The sequence below is a fragment of the Ylistrum balloti genome, unplaced genomic scaffold, assembly GCF_031769215.1.
Source record: "Ylistrum balloti isolate Yb309-2 unplaced genomic scaffold, AGI_CSIRO_Ybal_v1 Utg369844, whole genome shotgun sequence".
NCBI classification, from domain to species: Eukaryota; Metazoa; Mollusca; class Bivalvia; order Pectinida; family Pectinidae; genus Ylistrum; species Ylistrum balloti.
Window position 1 is genome coordinate 20345 of NW_026782000.1, and position 12551 is coordinate 32895.

The window sequence follows — 12551 nt, forward strand, 5'->3', positions numbered from 1 at the left end:
CATTATCATATAATCTTACCATTATCATACACCCTCATTGATGACAATTCCAACTGTTTTGATTTATATTTTGATTGTGGTTAGAACAACAGCACATAAACAAAAGAACTGTCTTGAAACCTCACACATAGACCTCTGCATACATCTTAATAACTCGCTGGCCTGCACGAACTACTGGTAAGTTCACCTGTTGATGACATACTGTAAGTGTAATTTAGTCTGATAATGAATCGTTATGAAAGTCGTCACGAATCAAACAACTTCAAATAACCTGTTTTGAAAATATCAACCGATATATTGTTCATACTCCTTGTCAGTACTCCAACCTCATAATACTTAAACGGCGCTTGCTCTTCCATATCTGTGCAGATGATATAACAATTGTTAGACAGCTGCACAACGTTTTATTTCCATTTAGGCCTCCATCACAAATAATGTGGTCCATTATAAAAATTTAACAGCAATGGACTGCTGTGATCAAGTAAATTATGAGTAAAAATTGCTAAGAAGTATACAAAGTCCATTTTACCTCTTTCGTACTCCACAGAAATGAATGCACTGTGTTTTTTTGCAGTAAACAGACAATGTTTGATCTAGCACTGCAATTGTTTACTCACAAACTTTGACATAAAGTTGAACTTTGCAAGTATTTATCGTACCCCAGTACTTGTTCTAATCTATTTAATGTAGATATAGCATTGTCTGTGAAGCATCTGTATCCGTTCCATTTTCATCCAGTAAAACTGAATTGGAACAACTAACTCATCAGCATTATGTACAGCTGACGGAACAATCAAAGCCGTGTTTACGGCGTTTTACTTCTTGTTATGATACACATAATCCCAAGGCATACGGCATACAGGGTGTTAACCAGCAATCGTAATCCAAACTAGTGATGTACTTGAAGTCCAAGTCCAGGTTGCAGCGGGGACAGCAATTACCTAGGTTTTGTACTTTGTGTAATTGCGTGTCCAATGGCCGATACTTTTAGTTGATCTTTTACCTGGATAGTTTTCTTCTAGATGTACCGTGTGGTCTCGGGGACCGATGTCTTCTGAAGATGAATCGACGTCAGTTTTGACACTCATCCCATGATATCATGTCTGATGATCTTCGCAGCAGCTTCTATAATGTTCCTCTTCTCTGCTTCTTCATCAAAGTTCGTGGACTTTTGTTGAAATTGTTTGAGAATTGTTGACATAGCCTCCTATATGGTTATAATATCAGACTTTCTGAATTGCTTGTGAATAGTATTCCACCTCCATAGTGTTCTTGTAATTTTCTCTTCTCTTTTCTCTGTCTATCGGAAAATCCCTCTCCTTCACTGCTCAGTTCCTTCATTTTTTTCTACGAGCTCCAGCAAAGTAACCTGTTGGTCTGCTCTTTCTTCCAAATAATCAATTATTTTCTGGAAGTTTTCTATCTGCGAACTATGCCCTCCTAACTTTGGAGTCCCACTTGTGGAAAATGAAAACGCCTTGGGGACATTTCTGTTTGTTCTAAAAAATTACATTACAGGTTTGATGGTAAAGAGCGTCTGTTGCGTGCAAATCATTCACCGCCTGTATACGTCCTTTAATCTGCATAGCCCAGTCATCATTCCTTCTTTCGCAAATACTTGGGATCTGGTCTTGGAAGTCAGTTGTTCGGACAGGGAAAACATCTACTCCTCTCTTTCTTCCCAATAATGTTGCAGGCTGGGCACAGAGCATACAGTGGCCCCGGAAGTCTAAAACTTCATTGGAACGGAGTTTTGGTGTATTTGTGTGAATGGAGGAGTCATCAGTGTTACCAAACAAGCATTTCCTAAGTTGGGATGGGTGTGTATACTTTTTCCTGCAGATTTTGTGTACCCTAGATCCGGGATGTACAAAAACATTGACCAGTCATCGTCCAGAAATGGTTTTTGGCAGATTGGACATCACATGTTGATGCATTAATATTCATTAGAACAACGACTTAACGTATTGTTGGTGGTATTTTGTTTTTACATAGTGCTCAGATAAGAAAGGTTAATCTGACCAATATGTTGTGTACCAGTGGGTGTCACATAAGACAGGTTAATCTGACCAATATGTTGTGTCCCACTGGGTGTCACATAAGACAGGTTAATCTGACAATATGTTGTGTCCCACTGGGTGTCACATAAGACCGGTTAATCGGACCAATGTGTTGTGTCCCACTGGGTGTCACATAAGACAGGTTAATCTGACCAATATGTTCTGTCTCACTGGGTGTCACATAAGACAGGTTAATCTGACAATATGTTGTGTCGGACCAATGTGTTGTGTCCCACTGGGTGTCACATAAGACAGGTTAATCTGACCAATATGTTCTGTCTCACTGGGTGTCACATAAGACAGGTTAATCTGACAATATGTTGTGTCCCACTGGGTGTCACATAAGACCGGTTAATCGGACCAATGTGTTGTGTCCCACTGGGTGTCACATAAGACAGGTTAATCTGACAATATGTTCTGTCCCACTGGGTGTCACATAAGACCAGTTAATCGGACCAATGTGTTGTGTCCCACTGGATGTCACATAAGACAGGTTAATCTGACAATATGTTGTGTCCCACTGGGTGTCACATAAGACAGGTTAATCTGACAATATGTTGTGTCCCACAGGGTGTCAGATAAGACAGGTTAATCTGACAATATGTTGTGTCCCACTGGGTGTCACATAAGACAGGTTAATCTGACAATATGTTGTGTCCCACTGAGTGTCACATAAGACAGGTTAATCTGACAATATGTTGTGTCCCACAGGGTGTCACATAAGACAGGTTAATCTGACAATATGTTCTGTCCCACTGGGTGTCACATAAGACCAGTTAATCGGACCAATGTGTTGTGTCTCACTGGATGTCACATAAGACAGGTTAATCTGACAATATGTTCTGTCCCACTGGATGTCACATAAGACAGGTTAATCTGACCAATATATTGTGTCCCACAGGGTGTCAGATTAGACAGGTGTTTGTTATATATACCTTGAATAGTCATCAATAATAATTGGCAATGTTTGACAATAAATCAAACAACTGTTCCACATTTCGATTCTTTGTGACTTTTGGCATATAATTGATAAAAATTAAATCTTTGAATTACAACCGGAATTATTTCTTTTGCAAATTTGCCTTATTAAAACATGTATAACTGGAATAACCTATATCTGATTAAAATGTGTTGTCATTATCTGTTCCATTTTGTTTACTAAAAAAGAGTAGTGAATGTTATTCCCTTCTGTCTCATGACTGTATGTTCTACCCTGGATGATAAAACACGCTCTTTATCATTATATAGTGTCGTGACAAATGGAATTTCTCAGATTTATAAAATCACAAATAATCACCATGTATACAAAGAATGCACTTTTGCAGGGATTATCCAAGACTTTCCTATAATGTTACGAGTAGTATCTAGATCCCATTGTTGTTTTGATTTATTAATAGATAACTGAGACGTATTATGCAAGAAAATCGATAATCAAAGCTACCTAATAATACATGCATACAACAATGTGAAGCGCAACAAAATAACTGGAAAACCACCACGGGTATAATCTTTTCCAGTGTTTCTATTTCTTATCAAATAGTATTATTAGCAATAACAGTAAAACAGTATGAAAATCTTCTTGACCTTTGAACTTTGATTTTGAATTTCATTCATGTTCCCGCCATTAGGAACACGTGTGACCTTTCTCTGTGGTATGGGACAATCATGTTGATAAGTTAGTAATATTAATGTGTCGTTATTTGATTCACAATTAACTTAACTTTGATCCTGATTCAGAATAGCAATAGAGGTCATCGTCTCAAGTTTATCATATAATCAATATCATGATCGTTTTGACCCTAACTAACTGATAACTGTGTCGCCGTCAGTTTAGAATTTCTTAATTGATTACAGAATTTTGTTAACAATTGTCTCATGGCGTATTACATGGTGATAGTTATTAAGAAACGAAAATAACGTCATATATACAACATCATGTGCAATAGTTTCATCTTAAATCAAGTGAGATACCAGTCAGAGTTCGAAATCAAGGGCACGACATACTATCTCGTCTTAAACGCTTACCACTTACCTGAAAAAGGAACGAACAGCGATAGCGATTTTAATTTCAGTGTTGTGAAAATTCCATTTCTGACCGGTAGCCTCCCTGTTTTAAAACAAATCACGGTGTTCCAACATTCAAGTTTATCTTAACTGGAAACAATACACTCTATGATTATTCACAACTATCGATCTATTCTCTGCTTACAATATTAAACATTAATTAAATTTGTTATCCTGTCATCATCTCTATATTACCAATATATATATGTATGTATCTCTTTAATACGATTAGAAGAGATGAAAGCGTTTATGTTTTACATCATGTGCTTTCCAGTGTTTTTTTTTTTTTTTTTTTTTCTATGATTACTGGGCACGGAGAATTAACCACATTTCCAATATATATATATATATATATGAAGATGGCCACAAGGCCGGAAAACGTTAGCGATTTTATTTGCCATGTTAATGTTTTGATTTTATATATGTATATATATATTAATTGCTTGGCATCAAGAGATAAACACATCTCTTAACCCGATAACCATATAAACTCTTACTAGGAAACAAATGAGAAAGACAGTGATGATATAAGAATTTACCTTTTGGTCTTGACTGTGACTGAGATTTAATTTGGAAATATTTGAAACAGCAAGCCTGCAGGCATATACATCATTGCTGGGCCTTAAGATCCAGGTGAGTGATACAGGCCCGATGGGCCTCTTGCTCCAGATGAGCATACCTGTCCTATGGACACCTTGTTCAATGAAAAGGAAAGGATGAATAAGAGAAAATTTAATCTTTCGTATTGATGTACATAGCTTACTGAAAGTGTGTTTGAAATTAAAGTAAGATCGGAAATAAACTTTAGAAATGGGAGTAAACAGAGAATTCTCCATACATGTTAATGGGTTTTTTTCAATAAAATACAATATATGTATCCATCGACTTCCGTTATTGACGTAATTTTCTGACACAAGTAGCTATGCTAAATGAACATTTTCTTTACGGACAAGAGTTCTATAACGTAAAATCCCTTCAATCAAATTTCATACGTTATTTGAAATGTTTAGTGTAGACGAGTATAGATTTTCAAATAAAATTGATTAAATCTTTTTCCAAGAGCCACCTCATTTTTCATTTTATTTTTTGTTTGTTTTGTTTTTGTTTTTTTGTTTTTTGTTTTTGTTTTGTTTTTAGATTAACGTGGAGAACAGAATTAAGACATGGCAGAGGGAATCGAAGAAACACAATATAAGGTACCCTGCATGGCTCCCCTTCACAATGACATATGTACATCTATTTCCCTCCTAAAACGCCACAGAAGACAATGAAGTTTGTTAAGATGTCGGGAACATGTGTGTGTGCTACTAATGAACTTACAACAGTGTCTTTCGTAGTTTCAGCTCAGCACTAACTTAATTGCTTCAATAGACAATACAACTATAGGTCAGAGACATAAAATTTCGAAATTATCTGGAAACATGCACTGATAATATTTATGGCTCTAGTAACCCTGATTCCTCAACAGCCCATTTCATCAGCTAGAAACTTGGTAAATGAAATAAATGATGAAAGGGCTCAGTTATGTTCATCATATAGCAATAGGCCTCATTGAGAACAAAGTGCTAAACCTAGACAAGAAAGACCGAAAGGGTGTTTTTACATCAAAATAAAATTCCAAGTGAAAAATAGGTCCAAACTAATGCTTGATAAAGAGAATCTTTAAATCGGACATGCCAAATGAAGTCACAGAGAGATATAGGAGCATTGCTGGTTTCCCAAAATTGTAGCATGCAGTTGGATTCAAATTTTCAAGAGCAACACAAGTGTGCAGAAATTTGGAACGCATTTGCTTTTGGTTTCGGGATTAGATGAAAAGTCACACCAACCGACAATCTACAATGTACACCAGATCCATTCAATGTAATGTAATTCGAGCAACATAACTGCATGAATTAAACGTGACTAGTCCCGAGTCAGATGGATACACCAACCAGAGCAATCTTCAAGATGCATCATCTTTTTTTGTATTACATCATGATCAGTTGCAACCAGATGAACCCATGTCGGTGCCAAATCATCTCCGTTATCATTTGTGCCAAGTCTTTCTCAGTGGCAAATCCTCTTGACCAGTCGTCAACATTTACATCACTTCATCCTGATGAGAGTATCTCAGTGCAAAATCCTCCTGGTGATTCGTCGTCTTTGATGCCACAAGTGGTCAGCGATATAATAAACAGTATTTCAGAATTCTGCAAGAATGAAACCTTTTTGAACCTAGTAATATAAAACATTGCACTTAAGAAAACCATGTAGCTGGTACAGTTGCCTTCAACCTTCAGTCTTGCTTTTATGGCTACAACCAAGGTCAATGTCACTGTTGCCATTTATGGAATTTTGCTTTTTTTAAGTCTTGTCATCACTCTCTAAATTTCTATAAGGATTTTATATCATCAAGGGTCATTGTCGAAAATGAATTGAACCCATCATTGTATATCAACTTTCAACATTTTCGACCGACTTAGAAAAGGCCGATTCTAATTAAGCTTAGCAGCAATGATCCCTACAAGGCAGGGATCAGATTTATACCCCAATAAGTAATTCACTCCTCTGAGTCCTTCAGGACGCCACCGAAAGGGTTGCAAAATTACATTTCCAGATCCTACGAAGAAAGATTTGTCTGGATATAGGACAAATATTGAAACATAATTTCTAACTGTTAGGATCAGCAATTCATTTCCATTGGCCTTTAATGGTCAAATGTCCCTTAGGTTCCGTGGCTTTTGTAAGTATGATTTCAACTTTCAAAACAAATGAAATTTCTTAATAACCATTTAATGTAAGGGTAAAGACAAAAGTCCAGCACGTTTGGTCAGTGAAATTTAATAACATACAAGCAACGTATTCACTTCCAGGCCATTTTAGTGATTAACTTATTATGCACAATCTCTGAATGCCCTTGATTTTGGTGGGCTACAGAAATGCTTTTTCAGATTGTATTGAGAAAAATGAAAAAAATACTTTGATAAAGTCTTTGCCATTTTCAGTGGGAAGAGATTTAGGAAGTTCTTTTGAATATATAGACACAACATGTTTTCCCTTCATCAACTACATTAGCCATAATTTTACATGTGAACATAATACCTACACTCCAATCTAATAAAACTGATGCAAATTATTACCAAAAGAAATATTAATACGGACGTGCCTGATAAAATGTACAAGGAGAATGAGATCAGTTGTTCCGAAAGCGTAAGCATCTTCTGCTTCATCGACGACGTCCGCCATGTAAATCTTGGTCAATTCAAGTGAGTAATTTCATGTTCTTAAAATGAGAACATGACAAAAAAACTGAACAAACAGGCTATAAGATATCAGAATGCGATGATAAACTAACACCAAGTGAGGAATATATAAATTGCCTAGCGACACGTTGTGTTCCACTTCACACATATAGCTTACAATATTGATGCTTGTAAAAAAGCTTGAGAAATTATAGAATAAATGATAAGTGTACACTGGCGACGAGGAAGTACCTGTCAGCAAAAATAACTTGCGTACTATTTAAACATGACAATTCTCAAAAAAAAAACTTCCGCGCGGAAGAAATTACGAGTTCTCATTAATGTATCGTGCGTTTGTTTAACAGGGAAGAAAACTTGAAAGCTATTAAATGAATTGCTTATCTTAACTCTACATCGCAAGGACTAAATATATTATAAAATCTCTACAGGATAGCATACACTGAATGCTTTATGCTTTATGCTAAATGACAATTAGTATGGAATCTTTGTCAACTGATAAGTATCGTACACATTTCATCTAGTTTTATCACTTTAACGATTTTAGTTAGATTGAGGAATGTGGTTTATTTAAGCAGGAACTATTTGTTGCTTTGTTGGTTTCACATACTTGACAATGATTGTGCAAGGTAACTTTGCTCTAAAAAGAAGACGAAATAAAAGCGAATATAGTCCATGAGGAAAATATTATTTCCTTTTCCACATTCATGTAACATTTTAGCCCACACCTACAGGTTGGATTATCATTCCAGGGGCTAAATCCTTCGGTAAATATTGCAGCAAACTACTGGTAAGATGTTTTCATGTTCTCTTGTCTGAATCAAAATACATTTTCACATTTTATAAACAATTTTTTTTAAATATTTGATTTTTATTCCAACTGCATGAATTCTTTAACAGTTATATACTCAGGAATGGCATATTTTATATAAACACTGAATCATTTCACAACTATCTAAAAAAAGGTGTACAACATATGTGGTTTTATGATTAAACTGGTTTGTAAATCATAACAATTATGCCTGAATACCACCACATTTCGCAAGAGAATTGAGGAAAACATATTCCGATTTATCATTGTAGCTGATATGGAAACGCTGAACATAAAAATAGTGACATAAGGAATTCTCTCTAATCCAATATAAGATTCATCAATTATGATTTGAAAATAAATTCAACCTTGATCTTTTATTAAAATTATTGTTTTAAAATCGTGTTACCGTCATTGTTTTACTGGAACATACAATTGTCTATCTGTTTGTGAATCTTGGTAGATAACATAAAAAGCACATGCATCACCTTGATAACTGATGAAAATTGTTGTGACAATTACGAGGTTTTATTACGTATGCAGTTTAAATTAATGTTGATATATCTGTCTTTGTAGATATTTGATGACAGAGAAACACTTCACGATGAAGAGAGCAATCTTGGTGCTTTTTCGAGCTTTTTTCGTAATACCGTTTACAGCCGGAACCAGACGAAGAAGTTCCGGTTCATTCCGGCTCTATGATTGCAGTACGTCATCAACAGTCATGTTTCTTTTACTTCTTGCGTCTATAATCGTCTTCACCGGAAGTCTTTCAATCGCAAATGGAGCCGTGCAACGTATACTTGTGATTAAAGTTATTCTTACTTTCCTTGACGTGGCTGGTATAATAACTTGTACATTGACTGGCTGTCTCATTTACAAACATGGCGTACCATACACTGACTTGTCGATATCGAACGGAAGTAGAAAATCAAAGTATCTACAACTAGGATTCCTGTGGTTGTTTGCGGTATTGTCAGTTGTACTTTTTAGCTTTAAAACCGCTGTTGAGATAGATTGCTGGAATTCGTTTTCATGGATACAAACAATCGATTCAAGCTTCCGCATTATGATAATACTTTGTTATACTACAATATTACATTACATGTCAAGACACAGATTTAAAAAGGTACCATTATTGAACTATGCTGTACGAGTTCTGATATGTATTTACATTTGTTTTTGGATTAACTCATTTATCCGGAGCAAAACATTTATAAACCCAAATAGTCTGGTGACACACAATCATACCATTTCCGACTGGCTACAATGTGCTTTGAATTCGACATCCGGATTAATTTATTACAATTCTAAGAAGTATGTATTTCCCGCGTATGCAGAGTTTCTAATATTAAGTGTTACCCTACTGAATGAGTTCAGTTCTATGATTTCTTCAAATGTTGAAAAAGACAAAGAAAATGGTGAGAACAATGACAACAACGACAGCACTGAGAATAACGGCATTGAAGAGAGGAAACCCTTATTATCTGTATCATATCAGATCGATGGCCATAGTGTGTCGTCATCAACACAATACAGTATAACTATGATTGTCGCTTTGGCGCTCGCATTACTCAACCTGGTCTTCCATATTCTGCACGCATTGTATCCAATAGACACCATGGCTATACCTATGGTATTGTGTACTTGTGCTGTCAAATCGATCATGGTTTTTGCGACGATTTTTGCCTTTTACAGTACAGAAACCATTATGAAGTTTCCAACTGCAAGTGCTTTGACCTATAGTACTAGGGAAAAGATATTCCTTGCATCAGTACTGGCTATCTACAGTAAGTATTGTTTTGCAGTGATGGCAGGTTGTCTATCTTATGACGAAACATGGAAGTCAGTCGTTGCCAAAAATTGCATCAATCTCATTCAAACATACTATCAAAGTGTATTTCTCCTTCATGTTCCAAGATGTGTTCAGAATGCAAACTATAACAAATGTGTTGGTTTTGTTTGTATATGTGTGTTTCTTGGTATTACAAACTTCAGCTATTGGGTAATAGATAGCTTTATCATAGATCAAGCATTCTCAACATTTCAAAATATACATTTCAATGTCCTAAAAACAACTGTATGGCATCTTCTGCACGACATATTTGGACCATTGACATTATATTACAACTTTTCATCAGCTTTTGCTTTCCATTCACTTTACATGCGATTTAGTCCAAAGTAACCTCGACACCACCCTAAATGGTGTGTGTATGTATATGGGGTTGCTTCCTTGACTACTCAAGCTGACATGAACATAGTAAGTGAATAACTACCTGTATAATGTAGCATGCAATGTCATTTCAATAAATAATTTCATTCAGTTTTTATATTTATTTGGGATTATGATTTCAAATTACGTGCATATTCCCTCTGAACATTTTCAGGAGTCTCCGTGTAAATACTTTGTCCTCGTTTTATTGAAGAACAGACTGGATTATCGATTTTGTTGACATACTGGTGTTTTCTTTTTCTATTTTAACAACATTGCATACATAATAATGTATCATAGAAGTTGGTACACTGCTGTGTGCTATATAGCTTATAGAGGGAAACAAGTGAACACATTTCACATGAAGTAAATATATCTGCAGGTTTCAGAGTTTCCCTATTTTTCATTTGATTCTAAAACTCTTATTGAAATGTGATAGCGGAATATGATATTAAGTAATCTCATTCACATTCAAATTATATCAATTGAAGTTTAAAATAATCAGAAAGATTTCGGGTAATGTAAGTGTCATTTTTGTTGTTTAACGAAATTCCATACCTACTTATTGGCTCTCAGGCAACATAGTATATCTTAATATTGTAAACTTTCTGCTTGTTAATACGACAATGATATCGTATAAATAAAATCTTAAAGAGCGTCAACATGTAATACCTAAAACAGTTTAACGAAAATCAGTGATTATTATAAAATGTCGATCCTGTACCTTTTAAATCAAACGATATTATTGAATATATTTGCTGTATTACTCTTATGTTTATAGCCTTTTATTTTCTATTTCTGAATCATATCGAGTACACAATGATATGAATATGATAATATATTTATATCAAAAGAAGGGAAATCCATAGCATTGAATATCATCTTAATTACAAATGACATTGAAAGCATCATATGTGTTGCATAATTCTCTGTGGATATACTAGGTTGGTACAAAAATATTAGGATGAATTTATTCAAAATCAAATGTTACTGAAATACGTATGTTGAATGTGATTCGAGCTCATTTGTTAATAACAAATATTCACTTTTGGAAGAAATGTTACCCCAGATTTACCCCCAATGAAAACGATCCAAGTTGCTATGACAAAAACTGAGAAAATTCAGACATTCACATGTTTATATTTCTTTTATTAATTTTAGCAAAATATCACAGGAAGTAGAATATCACAGACGTGTGTATTTTTATTCATACACGAAAACTGCGTTTTAACAGGCGAGGAAAAAAAGCAACTTGAATATTCAATTCATAGTGATATGCATAATTTTTGTTCAATCACATTAAACAGCTTGTAAAGCATGACTTGTAAAAACACTTTATAAGCAATGCAGCTCATATAAAACATCGGTTACTGATGCAGATGCAAAGAATGAATTCTCTCTCTCTCTCTCTCTCTCTCTCTCTCTCTCGCTCTCTCTCTCTCTCTCTCTCTCTCTCTCTCTCTCTCTCTCTCTCTCTCTCTCTCTCTCTCTCTCTCTCTCTCTCTCTCTCTCTCTCTCTCTCTCTCTCTCTCTCTCTCTCTCTCTCTCTCTCTCTCTCTCTCTGTCTCTGTCTCTGTCTCTCTCTCGCTCTCTGTGTTATTTTATAGTGGTATGAATTTGTTAAAAAAATATTACCCACAAATGAAAAGTCAAATATAATCATAATCCTTCATTGCTTTCTAAATTTGCTCTTCATATCGTTCGTAAATTAATCATGCAAGACATTATTTGGTTCTTTTGTGTGATTTAAGAAAAACTGTCATGATAGATAATGACGAAATCATTGTGTACAAAATTCTCTATTAAAACACATCTTGATGTAGGCAACACCTCAATGGAAATCATTTCAAATCATTTACAATGTCAATCAATATTAATCCAACGACATTTGTCAAGTTATTTCGTATATAAAATAATCAGAGGGTGCAAAACGATCCTTCGTTAAAAATCATATCTATTTGATCATTCGGTGCAGGAATTCTTTTCAGCCTTTAATAAATAAAAATTAGTTATTTTCCTTCTGTTTGCAAATTTAATTGATATAATATATTTAAAACTTTTTTTAATGTAAATTGCTTCTTTTTAACATTTTATTCTAGCGAGGCGCCTTTGGTGGTTATAAGCTAGATCTTGGCGTGGAAAATCAGTAAACAACGTAGTTT

General features: G+C 35.0%; 1 protein-coding gene across 1 annotated transcript; it reads left to right on the forward strand.

Annotated features, from left to right (window-relative positions):
- Positions 1–8781: 8781 nt before the first annotated feature.
- Positions 8782–10362, forward strand: LOC132545358 (uncharacterized). Its single transcript, XM_060209037.1, has one exon. It carries the CDS (start codon positions 8782–8784, stop codon positions 10360–10362), a length of 1581 nt encoding a protein of 526 aa, XP_060065020.1.
- The last annotated feature ends 2189 nt before the right edge of the window (positions 10363–12551 follow it).